The 24347-nt window shown below is 39.5% G+C and overlaps 1 protein-coding gene across 1 annotated transcript in view; it reads right to left on the reverse strand.

Annotated features, from left to right (window-relative positions):
- Window positions 1-703: 703 nt before the first annotated feature.
- Window positions 704-24347, reverse strand: part of LOC133660472 (RNA-binding motif, single-stranded-interacting protein 3-like) — a 230354-nt gene continuing 206710 nt past the window's right edge. The window contains exons 8-11 of the mRNA XM_062063997.1: window positions 19060-19176; window positions 17091-17177; window positions 16777-16901; window positions 704-6000 (exon numbers count right to left, since the gene is read on the reverse strand). Coding sequence (XP_061919981.1) covers window positions 5997-6000; window positions 16777-16901; window positions 17091-17177; window positions 19060-19176 — 333 coding nt within the window. The 3' untranslated portion in view covers window positions 704-5996. The remainder of the gene's footprint in view (window positions 6001-16776; window positions 16902-17090; window positions 17178-19059; window positions 19177-24347) is intronic.

The raw sequence follows: 24347 nt of genomic DNA on the forward strand, positions 1-24347 counted from the left end.
TGAGGGGATGCCATGAGAGGAAATATGTCTTATTTCCCACCCGTGTTAAACGCACGCCTCCACACTTTGTTTTGTTTAACCCCTTCTTAACTCTGGACGTACATTGAAAATACCCGGTACACGCAACCCTAACTCAAAATGCCGGACATTTGAGGCATTTAAGAAATCCCGCCCGGACACCCCGGACATCCCCGCAAAAGAGGACATGTCCGGGGAAAAGAGGACGTATGGTCAGCCTATTTAAGAAGAATAACCCGTCAAGAAGAGTTACACCTGCTGCTAGGCAGCCATTAAAAAGTTAAGCGTTAGCATTTAGCTTCCAAGCTAGCACTAATGCAATACACTAAATTAAAGTAGAGAAACGACTACTTGAGCTTATGGAAGTGAAACAAGTGTATCTACAACACAATGGATACCAAGCTTAACATATTTGTGATGAAAACCTAACATGTCTTACCTCTAAAAAAATATTTTTTGGGCTCCAGACTACACATGAGGCTTCACCTATGAGCTCATGGACCGTGTTGATGACATCATCACCACAGCTCGTTTCTGATAGGTCAATTCGGCCTTCCCTTGATCCTTTCCACAGTGGTTATGTTTTCAACCTTCCCTCATACTACATGCATAGAGTGCCCTCTAGTGGTAGTACTGTATGTGGTGCACAGCGTACATACACTAAAGAGAAGACTTTGTATTTTTTTGTTTTTTATTGAAAGATTTGTCTAGAAAGGAAAACAAAAAGAAACCAAAAGAGACATTTTGAAATCACATCAATATCCACTGGCTCTACAGACACTCTCAGAATCACAGTTCAAAAGACATGGAGGTCTTGTGACCAAGCAAATAAAAAAATAGCATCAAAGATTTTTTTCAGTCGCATTTTCTTTTTCACACATGTACAAAAACAGATCTCATAAATATTTGACTCTCTCTCTGCCTTCAAATTTAGGTTTGTGTCTGGTTGGTTTTGGTTAAATTGCATTTTGCAACACTTCCTATTTCATTTGCTTTTGCTTCTTTTTTTTTCAATTTTTATGTACAACTGTAAACCAGATGCGTTTCATCTTGGCTGAATGAAAAGATTTTGAGGAACATTCTGAACGTGCAGCATTTTCCACACCCGCCAACACTGACATAGTATTTAGCAGCTCATACACAAATTCTTAAAAAAACACACAAAAAGTAAAAAAACAAAGAACAAAAAAGAGATACATAACCTATTAATGAAATACATAAGCTTAAATGGTTCCGTGCAGAAATGCCCTTTCCTTTTCAATGCTATGCTCATGTTGTAGTTGGCTTGTACATTTATGTAAGTATTTTGGCTTGAATTCGTTTTTACATCTCATGGTGTTTGCCTGTGTAAATTCTCAGTCATCGGGGTCATTGAATTGCTGGACTCCTGTTAGTTGAAGCCCTTTCATCCAAAAGTTGTTTTCAGTCCTAACATTTTAGGTGTGGAGTCTCCTTATTCATGTCTACGGCCTAGGCTGAATAAATACATTTAATTAAACGATAAATTGAAATAAAATCTATGAATTGCCACGTTTTTGTGTGTTTTCTTTGTCTATCGCAGTCAAACAGGGTGCAAGAGGGTTCACTCTCATCACCTTTAGCACCTCAACGCTGTTTTCAATGGCAGAATCAAATTAACAGTGAACTCTCCCTTCAGTGATCTACAATCATTGTCTCTGTGGGTGGAGGTGGGACTGTTACACAGGATGCATGGACAGAGAGCATCGCTAATTGAGAAGCACCTCAAGGTAGCAAAAATTAGGAGGAAAATAATAAATAACAAAGCCAAATGTATTGACACTATTTTGGCTTCAAACCGAATAAGCAAGATGAGCCAATCAATATTAATGAAATAAAAGTTGATTGTGTTTAAAAGTGTTACTTACATTATAAGTATTTGTATTATGATTACATTAGTGTTTAATTTGATCTCAATATAATGCTTTCAATAATATTGTTCATTGCTTGTATTCCGACACGTGACTTCATCCCAGAAGGGAAAACCAGTGGTGGTTAACCAAGCCAAGATAGCTGTTGTGCAGCAAACATAGTGCGAACTATCTGAGTAAGCAAGAGGCCTAGATCTTCCTGCAAAAATGCACATACGAGCAAAACATCAAACTATGCAATGTAATAGATCCCTATACTTCATCAAAAATACATATTTTTTAGTGATATAAAGAACTATCCGTCGGTGGAGTTCCCAGACGTATCGAACTATTGTGCTTCAGACATCATTCTACACAAAAAAAAAAAACAGATGAAAACTTGGAAAAGCATGGAGGTCTACAACTCAAGGACAATTGGTAGCAAGATTCTCCCGGATAAATATGCATCGTTTTAGCTTGTGTAAGGTTGCTTTTCATGATTTAACTTTGCGTCTACAGCCATGTTTGTTGCCGTTTTGTTGCACGCGCCATTTACAAGTACGTGTGTTTTTCCCCGTCTTTATCAAAATATAACTATAGATGTCAATGTTGTGTATGTGCTGAAAGCTTCATTTATGATTGCTGCCTTTGGTAAAAGCTCAACTCTTTTAGGTTTTGCTCCCATTTGCTTTCTTTTATTTTAGATTAACCGAGTTGGTGCTTTACGAAACACTTGTAGCAAAAATGCATTTTTGAGAACTCCGAAACAAGACAAAATACATATAATCTCAAGGCAATACTTAAAAGTATATCAAACAAACCTTTAACAAAGAGCTCACTGCAAACTCGTGCTTTCTTTGGCTCTACTCCGTTGGACTGGAGTGCCTGACACTTTTGTTGTCTTTTTTCGTAAAATATTATACTCCTCCGCCCTTCTTGAAGAAACATTTATTATTTTCGTATTTGAATGGTTCGTACAGCTGAAAACAAAGCAAGCTTAGGGTATTTTTCTTTGAGAAAGGCAAAATGGCACCTGGTACCCATTGAGAACAGATGCTGGCTTGACCACCATGCATATTTAATGAGCCGGACATGACATTGTGTAAATCCAAGCAATTGGCAATAATTTGTGGGACAGAAAGTGTGGAGTATTAGGCTGCCTGATTGTGTCGGTCTGCTCCCTGTATGATCAGTGTCAGCATTGTCGGCAGTAGGTCGGACACGTTTCCAGTGAGGGTTGAATTCCGCAAGGGCTGCCCTTGGTCACCGATTCGGTTTACAACTTTTATGGACACAATTTCTAGGCACAGTCAGGCCGGGTTTGGTGGCTGCAGGATTAGGTCTCTGCTTTTTGCAGATGATGTGGTCCTGCTGGCTTCTTCTCGCCAGGATGTTCAGCTCTTACTGGATCGGTTCGCAGTCAAGTGTGTAGCGACTGGGATGAAAATCAGCACTTCCAAGTCCTAGTCCATGGTTCTCGCCCGCCAAAGTGTGGCGGGCGGATGAGATCCTGCCCAAGCTGGAGGAGTTCAAGTACCCTTAGGTCTTGTTAACGAGTGAGGGAAGAGTTGATCGTGAGATCGACAGGTGGATCTGTGCGGCGTCTACATCATTCGGACCGCCGTGGTGAAGAAGGAGCTGAGCCGGAAGGCAAAGCTCTCAATTTACCGGTCGATCACAGCTCGCTGTAGGTTTCGGCCATGTTGCCTTGTTGTTGTTGCACATGTCAATACGAGTGCGCATGGTTTTCCATCATCCTGTCAAACTCTCTTAACTTTCCATCAAATATTCTCACATCAGACATAGTTTGACTCCTTAAGGGGTCAAAAATGCTGACTTTTGCTTAGGTTTGATCCTGCTTTCATTTTTGAAGAGAGGAATCACTATGTTGAAGCTACATGCTAGTTACAATGAACTCGTTCTACAGAGGCACTATAGAGAGCCTTCTGACCAACTGCATCTCTGTCTGGACTGGAGCCTTCAGTGCCTCAGACTGGAAGTCTCTCCAGAGAGTGGTGAGGACGGCGGAAAAGATCATCAAGACTCCTCTTCTTCCTATCCGGGAGATTGCAAAAAGCATCTGCCTGACCAGGGCTCAAAAAATCTGTAGAGACTTCTCCCACCGCCGCCAAGGACTGTTTTCACTGCTGGACTCTGGAAAGAGGTTCCGCAGCCTCCGTAGTAGAACCTCCAGGTTCTGTAACAGCTTCTTCCCTCAGGCCATAAGACTCTTGAACGCATCAAAATAATCCCCACAATTCCCCCGAAAAAAGGATTAACTCGCTGGACTATAAAGATAATATAACATACATCCGTAAACGTTGATGCATATGCAAAAGTGAAATATATTTATCTGTACAGTAAATCGATTTATATCTGCACCTTATTGCTCTTTTATGCTGCACTACAACGAGCTAATGCAACAAAATGTAATTCTTATCTGTACTGTAAAGTTCAAATGTGAATGACAATAAAGGAAGTCTAAGTCTAAGTCTTGTGGTTCTTAACCTGAAATTGTGGATGTACTTAGAAAATTGTGTATGGTAGTTGACAGATGTTGATGAGGTTGTACTACTGTGCAACTACTGCACAACACAAACACAGCCTTGTTGTTTACCATTGTTGTTGTTGTTGGCAGCTGTCTTCTCAATTTTTTATGGTCACATGACGGCATGGCAATGTCATTGTTATTAAAAAGTAGCAGTTTGCCTGTCCACACAATATCAGACGTTCCCAATCTATCTCTTAGGCCACACAGAACGTTGTTTCTGTGTGGATAAAAGGTTGAAACTCTGGCGTTTCTACCTAAAAATGTTCTTTTATGGACAGGTTATGGTGAAAAAGCTTTTTGGATGAAAGGTGACAGATCTTCAACTATCTAGAAAAGTCCAGCTGTTTCAATTCAACCGACGCGTATGTCACACATTTGGTGTGTGTGTACATTAGCCATCATTATTCTATAGGATACAAACCTTCTAATGAACAAACTTTTGACAGCTTATTAGTTGGTAAGAGATTTTTTTTTTCCCCATTGCGTTTGATAAAAAGCATCTTTTAAAGCAAAATATGATCTTGTACAGTAGACCATCAGCAACAACAAAATCAGTTTCAGTGGTAAAAGAATAAAAAACAAAACAAAAGGAAGAAATCTTTTCTAGCTATTTTCTTCATCTTTGGTATAAAATATGTCACCTTCAGGCTGCCTTTTACGGATTTACAAAAGACTAAACTATTGCTTTTGCGCATTTCAAAATTGTTTCTGCTTTTGAGTCAAAGCCATAAACGTTTCTCCTTACAGCTGTTCTATTTGCACTGAGACAAGTAAAGCAGACAAAACTGTTTTACTTTTTTTTTTTTAAGTTAATCGAAAATATAAATACAATGAAGAAACCAAACTGCGTTTTCAGCCAGTAAGCAGTGGGAATGATCCTTCCCACGTTAAAGAGCTGAACGGCACCACGCCAATCATTACAATCATCTGCAAACAAATACCTTTTGAAAGCAATCCTGTACAGTTTCATCTGTGCGGTTCCTCCCAAACTTACTCATCCACTCCCTTTTTCGATAGGTCAGCACAATGGAAATCGTTTCCCACACTTTGAGAAAAATTAAGGCAAGAAAGAGTTACGAAAACGTTGATCTCCTAGAAAACTACTCAAATGATAAGGATGAAAATGATAATATCAAAGGAAGACAATCTAGTTTGTCTTTAATTCCTTTTTTTCATACAAAAGTCTGAAAATCTACCTGCACATTCAGAGGTTATTTTTCTTCTGTACAGCTTGTTGGTTGATGTTTCAGTCCTTGTCTTATCTTTTTTTTTTATTCCTTTGAAGGCGAAGTCCAGTCCCACTTGCAGAAGTTATTTCAAAAGATACAGACTGCATTTGGTATCATTGTCCTAAGCTCAGCAAATGGTCTCTGTTGTCCTTTTCTCCATTCAACAAGTTTTTTTTTTTTGATAAAAAAACAAAGTTATTTTTTCCCCCCCGTTTTAATTTGGAAAATTCCCTCCTTTCAAGATGTTCATGTGGCCTTACATTATCCAGGTTTGTTTCTGTCTCTGTCAGTGCAGTCCTCATCAAGGCAACACAGCAATGACCAATCTTGTTATCTACAGGAGAAAGACAAACAAGTCAGTTAAAAGGAAAATAAGAAACTAGTAAAGCTGAATCATCTTTGTTTACCGTCCAGCTGCAGGGCAGTTAGGAGGCTGTAACATTGTAACAGGGGACACGTTTGGAAATCAATGTACTACACAGATATAGCACTTAGAACAACACAACTATTCAGTCCATGAATTATTGTTCCATTGTTGACACTAGCTAAAGAAAGCACCAGTGGGAGCGTTGGGCTGATTACAGCTAATGCAGCATCAGGGAATTAGGCTTTTTAAACTGCCAGATGGTTTGTTGCATAACAGCATTTCAAACACCAATTTGGTAAAGATCCAAAAGAAACTTCGCAAAATGGCTCTTACGTCCTGGAGAGTGACTGAACAAATGCTTTACATCGAGAAAGTTCTTTACTCCAAGCTTGGTGGTTCAGTGTCAAATAGGACCTTGGTTTCAATCTCAACTTGGGGTCTTTGTTATTAAGCTTGCATGTTCTCCCCATGCCTGTGTGGGTTGTCTCCTGTTGCTCTGGTTTCCTCAATAATCCAAACCATCTTTAAATGTTTCAAGTACGTCAAAGTACGGATCTGCTTGGTCAATACATGGTTCTTTAGATATTTTTTTGAATGGAAAGAGAGACTATCTGTGAAGTTCCTTTAGCTAAATTTCATTTGACTACAGCGGTACCTCAGCTTTTGAGCACAATTCATACCAGGACCGAGCTTGTAACTCAAAACACTCGTATCTCAAATCAGCTCCACCAATTGAAAAAAACATTTTATCAATTTAATCCGTGCTTATCCCCTCAAAGCAGCACAATTTTAACATGTAACATGCCTTTAAAAAGAAACACAAACTATTAGATACTGTTTGAAAATCAATACAACAGGAAATAAAGTATTTTACAGAATTTATCTTGGGGATCAGACTAATTCAACACTAATGCATGCTTTTATTACAAGCCGTATAGATTATTGTAACGCCCTGCTTTGTGGTCTTCCTAAAAAGGTTATTGCACCTTTACAATTACTCCAAAATTCAGCGGCACATGTCCTGACGAAGACCAGAAGGCGGGCTCACATTACACCAGTTTTAAAATCTCTGCATTGGCTTCCCGTGTGTTTCAGGATCAATTGTAAGGTTCTTCTTATGGTTTATAAATGTTTTTATGGTTTTATGCCTTCTTATTTTTCAGATTTGCTTTTACCCTATGAACCTTTGAATCGAGAATCGGCACTCATCTCCTAATTATTCCCAAGGTCAGGACACAAAGTCACGGATGGCATCTTTCCATCATTATTCCCGTCTATGGAACAGCTTGCCGAAGGATCTCAGGGCTGCGGCGAACGTTCATGTTTTTAAAAGCAGGCGTAAGACCCACCTTTTTGATTTGGCTTTTACCTGATATTAATTATGTTATTGAAGTAATTTGTATTTTACGTTTTATCCTATTAATTATGCAAGATTTTATTTAGTTATATTTATTTTTAATTTTTTTACTGTATATATATCTTTTTTTTCCCTATTAATCTTCATATGTCTTACTTGTATTTTATTCTACACATGGTTCTTACTATTTTACAAGTTTTATTATTTTTATTTGCCAACGTTCCTCAGATGAGCCATCTGCCTCAGGGGTTATCGGCCGTGCTTGTGGGGACGCCTTTGTGTCAGCGTCCTGCTGGACATGGTCTGATGACTTCCTGGTGCAGATGGCTCCTGTGATAGTGTTTACTCACATGTCTCCTCTGCACTCAGCCATGCAATCATTGGTCCATATAGTTGCAAATGTGTGTATGTTGTGTGTGTGTGTTTGTGTATGGTATCTGTGATCGTATGTGTATGCGTATGTGATAATGGGGGATATGGGTCATCGGGGTATTGTTTTTAACTTTGTAAAGCACTTTGCGTTGCATTTCTTTTATGTATGAAAATCGCTTTATAAATAAAGCTTGATTTGATTTGATTTGATAATGAAGGGGTCCTTCGGGTTGTTTCTCCATCCAGTATTGCCAAGCCTGCTCATCATAAGTGACTTTGGGCTTGTTTTTATTGAGCTGGTTGCTTGTTCCTCTCATGAGATCTGGCAACACTGTCTCCGTCTTGTAACAATAAGAACTAGAAAATAGCTGTTCATGTTTCACATCGAACTCTCCGAGTGACAGATCGGAAAGGTCAGAGTTGACAGCAAGCGACACATACTGTATGTCTGCGTAAGTGAGCAAGGTCAATGCTCGCTCTTCGAGTTTGTGGAGTCAGGATAAAATAACAAACTAAAACATGTCGGGCAGACCTATCGGCCGCTTCTCTACATTTTCATGGATTAATGTCCGCTGTGGGGATGTATTTGGCGCGGAAGCTGAATTTTGCTTCAGAGTGCTGCAGTTCAAGTCTGCTACACGGTAGAACAGGTTTTTAATTGTTTGATTTTCTGATTCGTTCTGTGTCGTCATTTGCACTCACATTCCCAGTTCCGGTAGTTGGAGGGCAGTATTGTGTCGATTTCTGGCTGTGTTTGTTTATTTGAAAGGGACATTACTACTTAAAATGGCGGCGGAAATTATCTTAACTCAAATTATGCTTGCAACCTCAAGCATGACAAAATCCGAGACAGCTCGTATTTCAAATTACTCAAAGGTTTAACTAACTAAAGTATCACGGTATTTTAGTTATTAGATTCATTTAAATTCGGAGCTACTAAATATTTCCAGCCCAAAAACCCAATAAACCTGTTGCTATTTAAGGGTAGCCTCTATTTTCTCAAATTATGCTGATTGGTTTGACTATTTATTCAGCTCATAACTTGACAAGATGGATTTGTGAGAGTTGTTTTCTTGTGTGTCGAGACGCCTCGCAGGTTTAGCCAAGGTCTTGTGAAAACAATTTACGACGTGAAGCCTTCAGCTGCCACAGTTCATGACTGAGTGGCTACAAGGTGTCATTAAAAGACACTTGCCTCACAGAAGAGGACATCCAGGTAATTTTTAAAGCTTTCTTTTTCCGCACCACAGTGCCACATTCCTTGGAATGAATAGCACCACCCCTGACACTATACCAACATCTCTTTAATCCACTGTAAATGGGGAGCTTTATCAGAAATACACGGTGTTACTTCACTTACCACACACAAAGGCTGCATGTTGATACATGCTTGAAGTCATGGTCACAGTTTTAAGAAGTCTTAACAAACAACCGTAGCTTCAGTCACTCAAAATTGGCTAATACACATTCCTACAATCACAGCCTCGGGAATTTGGGCGATCGTATTATTGAATCACTTTTTTATTGCAACAGTTATGTTCCAGGGATTGCACCGCTAACTAAAAAGGTATGTGTGCCATTAACCCAAGGAAACACTATTTCATCCCTTCTCTATTTAGCGTAGAATGACAAAGATGGTTGAGTTAAAGTGATAGCTGTGTTCCGATGCTGACTGGCAAGAGTCTGCAATTCAATCCAAATTCAGGGTTGTTCAATTCACATATTTGGAATACCAAAACTGCTGTTTTGGTATTCTCTCCCGCCCTGCAGGATGTACCAATAAACTAGCAGTACAGTTGAACACAATATTAAGAAGGGCTTGGGCTTGTTGTGTTAAAATGTGAGATGGTTTGTGGTAAACCAAAACCTATGACTCACAGAGGAACAGAGTCACTGACCTAGTGGCCATTGACAATTATTTCCTCTTGTCCTTGCACAATATAGATACAGTATGCATACAACAGTGCACACTGCAAAATATTTGCCACTTGCCAAGATTTTAAATATCCATCCATCCATCCATTTTCTACCGCTTGTCGCTTTTGGGGAATATACTTTTTATAATTTTCCCTTGATTTTAAAGTGAAAAACTAATTTTTTGAAATGTTGCCTTTACATTCACAGTCCTTATGTACGACATGCACACTTGTTTATTTTTTTAATGCATTCTAACTAGTAAATAAATGCGATCAAAGTAGGCTTACAATGGAGCCAATTTTGGCTATAAAGCACTTAAAAAAACATCTAAACAGCTCCATCAAGACTTTATATACATGATGTAAGTATATACTGTATGTAAAGTAGTAAATGGCACATTGATAATAACATTAAATATGTACATATTATCCTCATTTTAATTATATGCAGAACATTTATTTCAAAAACGCATCACACATACTCACTGCAGACTTCGTGAAAGCCAACAGACATAATAAAACATCACTTACTGTACAATGTCTACTGTCACTTGGATGCCAACGGATGGGATGTTGATGATGTCATGTACTGTTTTGTCATGTCCGACCACCGTAGCCGGTGTTCAGTGTGTGACGTCAGGAGAGCGAGGGAGAGTTTGGACTCTCGAGGTTGTTAATAAACGGGAGCGATCCGAGGCATTAAGTTGAAACGTGTTGCCTGTTTATTATTAAATTAAGACACCTAAATAAGCATATAGGTGAAACCGAGGACATAACAATGGCGACGAGTGATGCACAGAGCCTACAAGCCAAGTGACATAACGCCAGCATACCGAAGTTTAATTTGAAGTGTAACAAAGTTGCTGCTAGCGTTAGCATAGCATTAGCATGGAGAAGACGAGCCTGTCTGCGTTTGATTGCTACTCCGACCCGGCGACGTTGGGACCGCGGTGGACAAGATGGCTAATGGCATTTGAACTGTTTGCTGATGGAAAAGGTCTGATCATCACAGAAGACGCAGATGATTTCGTGAAACAGCGGCGGAGAGCACTTCTTCTGCATCATGCAGGACCGGACACACAGGACATCTTCTCGACGCTGGATAACACGGGAGGTGCAGCAGACTATGATGATGCTGTTGCTGCTTTAAACGGATACTTCGTGCCACAAGTAAACGCCATTTTCGCCCGCCAGACATTTCACAAAATTACACAAAACCCAAGTGAGATTGTACAACACTTTTCCACACGTTTAAGGCGTGCTGCAAAGGACTGTAGTTTTGGTGCAGGTGCAGTCGACCAGATTAGAGATGCTATTATTAGCAAATGCACATCGAGCTATATTCGCCGTAAACTGCTGGAAGAAGGACATGGGTTGGTGCTCGCTCGCACACTCGAATTGGCGGCACAATGTGAGCTAATTGAGGGACAAATGGCGGAAATGTCTGGGAAAGGGGAGAGAGCAGAGGCGTCTGTGTACCGCGTTACACAGAAAGGAGGGAAATATCAGAAGAAAGGACAAGGAAAATTTGGCATGGACAGAGAGAAAACAGACAAAACTTGCTACCGGTGCGGACATGCTGACCACTTTAGGAGGGATCCTAAATGTCCCGCACGCGGTCAAACATGCCACAAGTGCAACGGTAAAGACCATTTTGCCAAACAATGCAAAACAAAAGGCGCAACAGGAAAAGAAAAAGTGCATAACATAGGGATAGAGCAACATGATTATGCTTTTATGCTAAATGACACTAACAGGTCAGAGAGACTTAACATAAATGTGGGAGGAGTTAGCTTGAAGATGCTTATTGACTCCGGGGCTACATGTAATGTGATAGATGAAAAGACATGGGAGGGGTTAAAAACAGAGAAAATAAAATGCCACTCCTATATTCTAAAATCAGAGAGGAAACTATTTTCTTACTCATCCAACCAACCTTTACCTATTAAAGGGGCGTTCACATGCCAAGTAAAAATAGGAGAGCGCAGTGAACAAGCAGAGTTCATAGTAATCAGAGGTGATGGAGAACCTCTACTGGGAAAAGAGTTAGCCATGAAACTAGGTATACTGAAAATAGGGGTCAACATATCAGCAGTCACAGACCTGAAACAGTCACTTCAGCACCAGTACCCGATTGTATTTCAGGGGGTAGGGAAGCTGAAAACAAAACAGATAACGCTACACATAGACCCAGAGGTGACACCAGTAGCACAGCCACTCAGGCGTATACCCTTTAACTTACGGGCGCCTGTGGAGGCTAAGATTAAAGAACTCTTAGATCTAGACATCATAAAACCGGTCGATGGACCAACACCATGGGTAAACCCAGTGGTCATCGTACCCAAGGCAAACTCCGAAATCAGACTGTGCCTAGATATGCGACAGGCAAACCTTGCAATCATCAGAGAGAGATACCCTATTCCAACAGTGGATGAGCTGCTACAGGGGATGAATGGATCAGTGGTGTTCAGCAAACTGGACTTAAAGTGGGGATACCACCAACTCGAAATGACCCCAGAATCGCGTGGTATTACCACATTCGCCATCCACAATGGAGTATACAGATACAAAATACTTATCTTTGGCGTGTCTTCAGCCAGCGAACAGTACCAGCATGAAATCGCTGCCGCACTTGCTGGTATAGAAGGGGTGGAGAACATCTCAGATGATGTCATAGTTCATGCGAAGGATGAGGAAACGCACAACGAGCGACTACATGCAGTTTTGAGAAGACTGGAGGAATGTGGACTGATGCTGAATTCTGACAAGTGCCAGTTCAACATGGATCGGCTAATTTTCATGGGAATCCTGCTGTCTTAAAAGGGAATCGGTCCAACAGAAGAGAGAGTGAGTGAGGCAAGAGAGCCGGAAAATGCATCAGAAGTGAGAAGCTTCCTTGGACTTGTGAGTTACAGCAGCATATTTATTCCACAGTTCGCAACATTGTCAGAGCCACTGCGACGTCTGACAAGACAAGACACTACTTTTGAATTTGGTCCCGAACAGAAAAAAGCGTTTGAGGCGCTGAAAGAGGGCTTAGCCAAAGCAGGGACACTAGCCTACTTTAAAAAAGATGCACCAACCAAGATTATCGCAGACGCTAGTCCCGTGGGGCTAGGAGCAGTGTTAATACAGAGCCAGAAGGGAGAGAATGTTCCCATATGTTACGTCAGTCGTGGTCTAACTGACTGCGAACGTAGGTACTCTCAGACAGAAAAAGAGGCCTTGGCTCTTGTATGGGCCTGTGAGAGGTTACACCCATACGTATATGGTAGACAGTTTGATTTGGTTACAGACCATAAGCCTTTAGAATCTATCTACAGTCCACGTTCAAAACCATGTGCTCGTATAGAGCGATGGGTTCTAAGGCTACAACCTTATGATTTTAAAGTAATACATATCTCGGGCAATAAGAACATAGCAGACCCGTTATCACGTCTACTAGGAAACAGTGTACTGAAACAGGAACATGCACACGGATCAGACGAATACGTGAGATTCGTGGCAGTGAGCGTGACACCCAGCGCACTGACAACCCGTGAGGTTGAGGAAGCATCAGCCCACGATGAAGAGCTGAGTGAGGTGCGTAAAGCCATCGCTAGTGGACACTTTGAAAAGTGCACAGCATATGCTGTTGTAGCTAGTGAGTTATGTGTGATAGGACAACTGGTTCTACACGGGACGCTGAGGACTGCACAATGAACAGAGAGACACAACCTGCTCAACGCGTAGAGCAGAGTATCACCAGCCACGATACCCGAGAGACACAGAGACCTTCTAGAGAGATACGTTTGCCACAGAAGCTGGCAGACTATGTGATGACATAGACGTTTATCTTGTTACGATCTGGTGATGTAGGTGTAACATTTAAAAAAAAAAGGGGGAAATGTTTGAGTCAAGTTGAGTGACAATATTGTGTGATGTTGTAATGTGAAATGAACAAGTTCAAAGTAAGGTCAAAGCAAGTTTAAAGTATAATATATTCATTGACTATTCAAGAGTGGAAATGTGTGTTAATAGTGAATTGAGGCATGGTTGAGAATACCGAGAAAACATACAGAATATTTGAGTGTGTGTTTAATAAGAAATGTTTTGAATACTGCCTAATGTTTGTATTTGATATTTAAAAATAACCTGAAGTTTATTTCTAAGGAAAGGAGGGATGTCATGTACTGTTTTGTCATGTCCGAGCCACCGTAGCCGGTGTTCAGTGTGTGACGTCAGGAGAGCGAGGGAGAGTTTGGACTCTGGAGGTTGTTAATAAACGGGAGCAATCCGAGGCATTAAGTTGAAACGTGTTGCCTGATTATTATTAAATTAAGACACCTAAATAAGCATATAGGTGAAACCGAGGACATAACAGATATATTACCATTTAGATGAAGAATGACAAAAAATCGTCGCAAAGAAAAAACAAACGTCTGTCCGTGTCTTTCTCGCCATTTCCGGGTCAAAATTGGCTGTCAAAGTTGACCAACTTGTCGGATTACGTCCTCATCCTTCTACTATCTGGGCGAGAGGCATTATTTATGATCTAGAATAAACTTCCACGAGCTGTGAGGCAAGAGAGGAGCTCACCAGCCGATGATGTCAACATAGCCACACAAATTACTTAGCTCTCCTTGATCACGGCACCACTATGAATAGTTGGTCTGCATCAGCACTTGTAATAACAATATCACTAATACTTGGTTAATATTCAAGTCAGGAAATGTAAATTAACTATTGTTAGTTATTTATTGGGTTTTTTGGGCAGAATAGAGGACCGCCCATTGGCTTCTTTGTAAGCAGACTTTTATTTATATTTTCTTTTTATTTATCTATTTGCAAGTGAGAATGCATCTTGTCTCTCCTAGTGATTGTGAACAAATTCCAAAAAAAGTGCACTTCCCTTTAAAGAGCTTTTTACTTATTTTTAGTCATTGACTTTATATCATTATCTTAATTTTAACATTAATAATTATATTTTGTCTATTCTAGTTTAAAAATGTTTAAAAAAAATATTTAGTTTTTCCCCCGATAGAAAATCTTGTTTAAAGATTCTGCAACATGCCGAGGATGCTTAATTAATAATTGCAAGTTGAATGATTCCTTTTTTTCATAATAAAATACCTATTTCTAGCTTAAAAGTCCTGTTAATTTATATATATACAAATCTTAATCTAGGATGTCTCATTAAGTAAAAAAACTAGCTGCCCGGACAGATAATTTCAATAGTTTTTAGTATTTTTATCCTAAAATCTAGTCTTTTTATCTTTATCGTACACACACACATACAAATAAATACACACACTTCTACTACTACTATTACAAGGGAATAATGAACAACAAATCAATGATTGAAGTGACAAGCTTGCAATTTTAAAAATACCACGTTTGTAGACATCAGACAAGACAGCCATCAAAGCACATTCAATCTTTTTAGTAACTAGCGCTAACACAATCCAGAGAAAATATTTAACAGAGCTGCCATCACTGGCGGTGTTCTGGCGAAACGTGCAGGCAAACTGCAGCTGCTCAGCTAACAAACACAGCTGAGTTAAAATGCTGCTCTGAGCTTGCTCTTGCTGACATCACAAGTTACTTGACAACAGGCACCACCTTTTTTAATTTAAAAGTACAAGCACACACATACACACACAGCTCTCATGAAACGTCTCTCAACTGCATATGCCAGATATTTCAATTTGTTTTTGTTTTAAGTAATGCATTAATTACTTTCCCGGGTAATTAATAATAATAAAAGAGTAGAAAAGAGTAAAAGAGTACTTAATAAAAGAGTATTTTCATTACTTTTTTGGTAATGTAACGAGTAACTCTAATTGATTACTTCTTAAACGTCATTTTCTGAACACTGTCAATAACACATCACCACAATGGTGAGCCTTGTGTGTGAGGGATATCAAAAGATGAGATGCGAGAAGAACCAGGACTCGATTTGACTCAAGGGCGGGCGCGACACTTAATGTTACCAGCTATCGACAGCTTTCCGCTAAGTGAACTCTTGTTAATTCACTTCAGCTTTGACATTAACAGCTCTAATTTACAGGAATTACCCAGGATTTGAGGAAGTATTTCTAAGTCGTGACCATGTTTTAGCAATGAGGCTTGGAGGATCCTCTGATCTACAGGTGAGCACTCAAGGCTACTATATTGGGTGAAACAAGTGTAAAAGTGACAATATGGGTGCTATTTATTTCCGGTTTAAGGGCTCTAATATATGATAATCTAAAAAAGGTTTTTATGCTATATGAAAATATTTAACAACAATCCTACTTTGCAAAAATGTATTTACCGTGGTAAACGAGGGACGACTGTACACCAAAATGATCAACTGCAATTTCAATTATACTTCCTTCCATTGGAAATTAAATTCCAATTCTAGATCCTGTTTGCAACCTCAATTAAAATTCAATTCAAATTCATGGAATGGATTAGGCAGTTGGGAGACATTCTCAATTCAACCAGAATTTCTCGCATGTCTGGTTCCAACTGTATTCTCCTGAATAAAATCGCAATCCCACTGCTTCATTAAAGTGCATACTTACATTTCTTTAGTGGGAAACAAGTATATGAAATGAGTTGGGACTACAATCCAGGCAAGGATGGAGCAGTTATGTAGATTGCATGAGGATCGTTCAGCTACCAGAACAATCAGGTAGATCATCATTAAATGTGAACATAGAAAAACCCAGACACATATTAATTAGCTTTATGGCTCAGAGTAAAAATGATCTGGCAATTATGCTTTGTGAAAATGAAATGCAGAACACTGGCACAGTGTTCACTGTAAATAATCATCATAAAAATACTTAGCCTTCTCATGTATTTAAACTGCTCCTGCCTGTTTGCCCCTATGACTCTAACATTATCCTATTTACAGTGTGTCTAATATATTTAATATATGCACAACTAGAACTTAAAGCATCAAAGATGTGCATCCATCCTCTTTATGCCCGGCTTTTAGTGTCAATGATACTGCAACTGTTTTGCATGTAAATGAATGCAGTGCAACACACCGACTGTATATTGATACAACATCATTGTATTGGCCTTAAACATGGAATTCAATACGCAGCCTTTATTAACATCACCCACTTAGTCTGCTGGTAAGAGTAGGCAGTGCCATGCTCCCCTGTGTTCTCCACTGATAAAGGCTGCTGCCCACTGGTGTCCTGCAAGGAAGGGGCAGCTGTCTGTGGAGAAGAGTCTGTCACCACACCCTAATACAGCGACACAAACAAAAATATAATATAATTACTATTAATCAACACAGACTGATAATAATGCGCTGAAACAACATCTACTGCCTTTGGAAATCCAGTATACATTCTTGGGTAGAGCTCTTATTGGCCTACAGTACATGCGCATACTACATTATGAATCCCATGGCGCTCAGTGTGTGTCCTTACTTCCACTGTGATGGCAGAAGCAGGCACTGCAGTGTAATGGGGAATGTAGGTTCCTTGCATAGGAGCAGCTGCTGCAGCAGGCATGTACTGCAGATAGAGGAAAATGAAGGAGATTATCATAAGCTAGTAGTGTTGTCCCAATACCAATATTTTGGTACGGTACCAAAATTATTTTGATACTTTTCGGTACTTTTCTAAATAAAGGGGACCACAAAAAATTGCATTATTGGCTTTATTTTAACAACAAACCTTAGGGTACATTAAACATATGTTTATTATTGCAAGTTTGTCCTTAAATAAAATAGTGAACATACAAACAAAGGCTCCTGATTTAGCTGCTGATGTATGCGATACGATATTGTGTCATTTTCCATTCTATTATTCTGTCAAAATTATTAAGGACAAGTGGTAGAAAATACATTCTTAATCTACTTGTTCATTTACTGTTATTATCTGATTACTTTCTCTTTTAACATGTTCTATCTACACTTCTGTTAAAATGTTATAATAACTTATTCTTCTGTTGTTTGATACTTTACTTTAGTTATGGATGATACCACAAATTTGGGTATCAATCCGTTACCAAAGTAGTTACAGGATCATACATTGGTCATATTTAAAGTCCTCATGTGTCCAGGGACATATTTCCTGAGTTTATAAACATAACATAATTAAAAAAAAAACGAAAGAAGATGTTGTGATGCCAAAAAAATCATAGTTTTATCGACTAGATACGCTACTGTACTTGGTATCATTACAGTGGATGTTAGGTATAGATCCACTAATGGCGTTTGTTTACACTGTGACGCCGGTGGGCTACGGTGTGTAGTGAAGCATGTTTAGCTATTCCTCGTCCTGCAGGGATTATACTTGTAAGAAACTTCCTGTATTAGTCACCATGGAGACGAGGATTAGTGATTTAGAAGTAGCTAAAACACTGCCGACTGGGCCTGGACTTTAGCCGCTAGCTAGCTAGCCATGTCTTAAAGCACCTCTTCCTGAGTGTTATAACTTCACCTTTATCGTTAGTTTTTAAGCCAAAATGCGTCCGTTCTCCCTTTTCTGTCTACACACTGTGTCTGTTCGTAAGTACTCCGTGATTGTGCGCTGCCGAAAATGCTCGTCTGCTTGTAAACCAGCAATGACACGACGTGACGACGATGGCGGACCGGTACTATTCAGAGGCGGTATAGCACCGTATACGATTCATTAGTATCGCGGTACTATACTAATACCGGTATACCGTACAACCCTATAAGCTAGTATCTTTAAAATAAAAACTCAACACAGCAAAATAATGTCTAACACGGCAACTACGTCATTTTCAAGCATTATTATTACGGGGGCTGTCAAAATTAACACGTTTGAAAAGGTTTTGTTATAACTACTATATCAAATAATACATTGCGAGAATCTGGTTTATTCCAGAATCGATTCTGAATTTAATTGTCACCCCAAGAATAAGAATCTGATTGAATCATGAGGTCTCCAAATATTCCAACCTCTCTTAATGACCCACTAAAATATCAGGACAACACAGTAAGAGGTCATCTTGTCTAACTGTATTTACACAGACAACATGCACTGTGGTATCAGTTCTAGTATAGCAAGATCACATTAGATGATATTAATTAATTATTTTATTTATTATATATTTTTATTCTATTTATTATTACTATTTTTATCAATTTGTATTTTATTTATTGTTAATTAATTAATTAACAACCTATCCCCAGCGTTTACCTCACCTTTTTTGTAAGGGGCGCCGGAAGTTGGCAGACCCGTCAGTGATCCTGTTCTGTCTCCCTGTAATGTTTGTCTGCTCTTGAATGGGATTGTGCTAAAAATCTTAATTTATCCTCGGGGATTAATAAATTATTTCTGATCCTGATTCTGATATTAAAAACCCCACAAACATGCACCAGTGCATATAGAGTCTGGCGAAGGAAGCAAACTTGAGGAGACTCACAGTGCCTGTAGTGCCCAAGGACAGGTGGTTCATCTGTTGGGTGAGAGGCGCCATGACACCAGAGGGATGAAGTGACAAGCTGGGCTCTATAGCTGCAGACGGGGCAATCACAGCACCCTGTGGCAGAGAACAAGAGCACATCCCCATCTGAATTAACACACATTGAGGTGAAAGGTCAACAAGCATGCAATTATTGGAAAATCCTTGCTCATAAAAAGTTGATTCAAAAACAATTCTAAACAGTACTGGTAAAATATCTTATTCCCTGTTTGCAGCTATTTTACCTTCTATTCTTCCGGGAATAATTGCCTTGTGAGAGTGTATGTGGGGACAATTCTGAGATCACTGATGTTGAACCTGTGTCTCTTGCAGCTCACACTAAAGGTGTTTGATTGGCTCGTTCCTCAACACCAAACTCATCCAAGTATGCCTTTGGATGTGCACTGCGCCAGAGACATGCTGTATCACACAGGGGTCTTCCCCACACTGTTCTCACAATGTTATAATCAAAACAATTGTCCAAAGAGTCTTACTAAGCTGCATAATTAGTATTCTTGGAAGAACTTTGGATTCTTGCCTAACTTCTCATTGATTAACGCATAAATAGATGTGTCGTCAGACCTTTGAATTAACAGTAGCATTTCCTTCAGAGGTTTTGCTTTAAAGGTGCCATTTTCAGCAGATAGGTCTGTGTTGAGACAGCCATGACGACAGTCATTTTCAACGGCAAGTTTTACAAAGTTTGTGATGACACATGCCGTATAGACATTTTAGGAGATTGACTATATAAGTGATAGAGCACATCCAGTACGTTACTGACACATAGGGAACAGTCACTATACACCACTACAGTGGTCCTCAAACATTTTTCATCAAATACCACCTCAGTAAAAACTTGGCACACCAAGTACCACCACAATGACCAACCCCCCAAAAAAAGGATTAACTCGCTGGAATATAAAGACAATATAACATACATCCATAAATGTGGATGCATATGCAAAAGTGCAATATATTTATCTGTGCAGTAATCTATTTATTTATATCTGCACCTTATTGCTCTTTTATCCTGCACTACAACGAGCTAATGCAAGGACATTTCGTTCTAATCTGTACTGTAAAGTTCAAATTTGAGTGACAATAAAAGGAAGTCTAAATTAAAATGCAGTAGGGTAATAGACCTAAGTATTAAAAAACAAGGCATATTTTTTAAAAATAATTATATTTATTATTTTTGACCAGTGTAAAATTACACACAGTTTAAACAGTAACACTGTTTGAATATAGGAAAATAAAACACTGTGCATTAATCAAGTGATTCTTTGGAGTACTGCTAGTGGCAGAGTCGTGTATAAAGAGAGTATGGCCAACTCAGTTTCATGCGATCTCCTCACTGATTGGTCAAAAGGCACTGTGCGATGCTGCCTTGTTAGTTATTCGACGTGTAAATGTGCCCTGTTGTGCAGCATGGGGCTGCTCCACCCACAAGAATTGTGGAACGCTTTTACATTGCTTTCCCCACAACCCAGAATAAAGACAAATATGGGAGGTGAAGGTTCACCGCCAAATACTGCAGAGCCACCAACTACACTGTCTTGTGCAACACATGACACAGAAAACACACAGAAGCTAAAACAAATAACGGAAAAAACTATAAACTTAAGAGATGGTTTGACAAAAAATACTTTTTGAATCTCAGTAAAACTAAAATGCAATTCGATAAAAGCAGAAGAGAATGTCAAACACAAATACAAAAGGACGGTGTAGACATTAAAAGAGTAAAATAAACCCATTTTGGGTGTAATAATAGATAATACAATTTACTAGAAATCTCAAAGAATAATATACAAATTAACGTGGCAAGAGATAAGTAAAAAATGAATAAAGCAAAATATGTTCTGGACCAAAAATCACTCTATATTTTCTACTGCTCGCCAGTGTTACCATATCTGAGTTTTTGTGCAGAAATATGGGAAAATAACTACAAAAGTACACTTGTTTACTTCGCACAACTAATACACACTGAGTGATACATACAAGCCAAAATGTATTTATTCTGATCATCATTCGGATTAGAATGTTACTGTGTACATGGACCCTAAAAAACATGATCTGATTATGACGTGTATTTTCATACATCACACCTTAAATCAGAATACTTTACTTTGACATGCGCAGAACCTAACGACTAGAAAGGTTATTGTTTGTGCTCTGGCGCCATCTTTTGAACGAGTTTGCTCACTGCAGGTGCTGAAGAAGCAGCAGTGACTGCCGCTGTGAACAAACATGGATGGCTTTGTGCATTTCTGCTTGTCCAACCTTGTCACAATATTTATTTATAAATGTTTTTCTTCTGTTCAATACTTTTGTTTTACCTCTCTTTTTGAAATGGAGCTGTTCTGTGCCTTTTATGTTGTGATTATGTACGGGTTAAACTGTGATGAGGTGGCGACTTGTCCACAGTGCACCCCGCCTTTCGCCCGAAGGCAGTAAATAAGTAAGTAAGTAGTTATAGGATCATACATTGATCATATTCAAGGTCCCCATGTGTCCAGGGACATATTTCCTGAGTTTATAAACATAACATAAATTTAAAAAAAAACGAAAGAAGATGTTGTGATGCCAAAAAATATCGACGTAATCATAGTAGTATCGACTAGATACGCTCCTGCACTTGGTGTCATTACAGTGGATGTCAGGTGTAGATCCACCCATTGCGTTTGTTTACATTTTGACGCCGGTGAGCTACGGTGTGTAGTGAAGCATGTTTAGGTATTCTTCGTCCTGCAGGGATGATACTTGTAAGAAAGGGTAAGAAGGGTTTGGGGCGGGTGGTGAACCGGTAATTTTCAGAGACGGTATAGTACCGAATATGATTCATTAGTGTCGCGGCACTATACCAATACCGGTATACCGTACAACTCTGCATTACAGTTACAATTACTCCCTATGGTTTAAATACGGCTCTTTATAGTGAATGCTGGAGTTTAGACCTGGACCACAAAACACTGTCAGCTATAGGAGGACTCGCAACAACATGCACTTAAAAAGGCATGCAAGTTCAAGAGACATACATATTTTTGCTGTTGACAGCACACCCAATCCATCACGAGTGGATTTTTTTTTAGCGACTGAAAGTGCTCTACCTACTGACAGCTGTCCTCACATTGAGAACTGTTTGAAGAACACAGCATGCTGCTTATAAGAACAGCTCCATCAACTGTCCTCATAACTGAAGAGGAGCATTATCTGCACGCGCGCACACACACGCACGCACGCGCACACACACACACGCACGCACACACACACACACACACTCACACACACACATGCACAAGCACACACGCACCTCCCCCGCATGCACGCACGCACACACAAAGCTGCCTTAGTAGATCTTCCCACAATCCAGTGCACAGGTGTTTTGGCAAATGCAGTTCAGGTTTAGCAGCCAGAATCCAGATAATACCCGAGCTTTTTATCCATCATTGTAACACATTGCCTCATTTGATGATTTCTTATCCTCCAATTCACTCTCTCTCTTTCTCTTCTGGTTTCATCTTTGCACCCAGCAGGCTCCAGAGAAGCGAGACCGCAGCATAAATCGTAAAAAAAAACAACAACAACATAAAGCACAACAGCTAATTGTGTGCTGTGATTTATCCGTACAAGTGTTAAACGCGTGTACTCTGCACATTAGCGCACTGTTGGTGTGTGATTACTGGTAGGACTCTGCACAGTTTATTTTTTTCAAGAGGAAGACAATATTTGAATGTGCAATACAGACAGTTGTTATTTCCCCCGAGGACATCGTCGCTCATTCTCAACTTTGAACTCCATCTGCCTCCAAATGAGTCGTCCTCTCCTTACATTGTCATCTTTCCCACACAGCAGAAGACTGCTATACGGATCCGCCTTCAAGTCGCCCAACCCGCGTTACTGTCACATTCGTTTTGGCTCCGCCTAGAGGATACAGCTCCGCCTCTGAAAATTGTACGGTCAGACAGCTGATCCTGAGCGGACTCGTGTCTGGTTCGCATACGCGGACGCGACAAACTAAACCGGCGCGCGCCGCCTAGAGTTATAGGCTCCGCCTACGCGCGCTGAGCCGACCAATGTCTGCACCCGCAGACGTGGACGCGCCTACTAGCGTGTACGCGCATGAGCCAAGACCTCTGGACTTTCTTTGCTGGAACACGAACGTAAGTATAGATTTATTGATTTATTGCTACATTCGCAGTAAAGATCGGCCTTTGTGTTTCCATCATCATTTATGTATGATTGTAATGACGTTGTTTGATATTAGGACTAGCAGTAAAACTTTATATTCTGTAAAAAAAGGCTTTTATTTCCAGCGCCGCCTCCCAGAATGCTTTGCATGGGGACGTGCGTCTGACATCACGTATTCAGAAAATTCGAAATGGCTTCACGCGGGAGGTGAGGCCCGAGCGAAGAAAAGTGGAAAAGAGTGTTATTCGTCAAAAAACCCACACAACGACGGTCATTTTTTCGCCGTGCTATTGTAAAATTGTCTTTTATCTGTGTTTTGTGAAGCCGGTGAGTAACGTTCAATACAGTTAACTTAGGCTATCTTTTGTTAGACGCTGTGAATGTGTGTAGGTTACATGCTACGATATTCCACATATTTCCAACTGGTTGAAACGAAAGCGTATTACTTTATTGTCAGTGTTGTTTAGGCCCAGGTCGCTATTACTTCGTTATAACAACGTAACGTTAACAGAGTGGAAACAGCCGTTCTTTGCTATTAATATGAGTGTATATTATTTCTTTCTTTGTTCTTTAGTGGAGCTCGAGATCCTGTTTACTGTGGACTAGCTGTGTGTGACGCCATGTTGTTTTTGTTTCCATTACAAAAAAAAAGGTATGTCTATGTGTTTTTTGGCATAGTTAATTGTAGAAAAAAATATAAAATGAGGTGATGTGAGTGGGAAAAATTGCTGCACATATTAAGGATCCTTTTTCTTGATCTATATTTTTGTTATTTGCTGATGTATATATTTTATATGCTGTTTTTTATTTAATTAATTTATTAGAGACTATTTTATGCTTTATTTACCTTTTTTTATTAATATTATTTTATTTACTATTATTATTATTATTTCCACATGTAAGCATAAATAATTGATCATATTAGTACATTGTTTGATTGCTTTGCTTAATGCATTCCATAATTTAATTCCACATACTGATATACTGAAGGTCTTAAGTGTTGTACGTGCGTACAAATGTTTTAAATTACATTTCTCTCTAAGATGATTTTTCTCCTCTTT

The sequence above is a fragment of the Entelurus aequoreus genome, linkage group LG11 (assembly GCF_033978785.1).
Source record: "Entelurus aequoreus isolate RoL-2023_Sb linkage group LG11, RoL_Eaeq_v1.1, whole genome shotgun sequence".
Taxonomy (NCBI): domain Eukaryota; kingdom Metazoa; phylum Chordata; class Actinopteri; order Syngnathiformes; family Syngnathidae; genus Entelurus; species Entelurus aequoreus.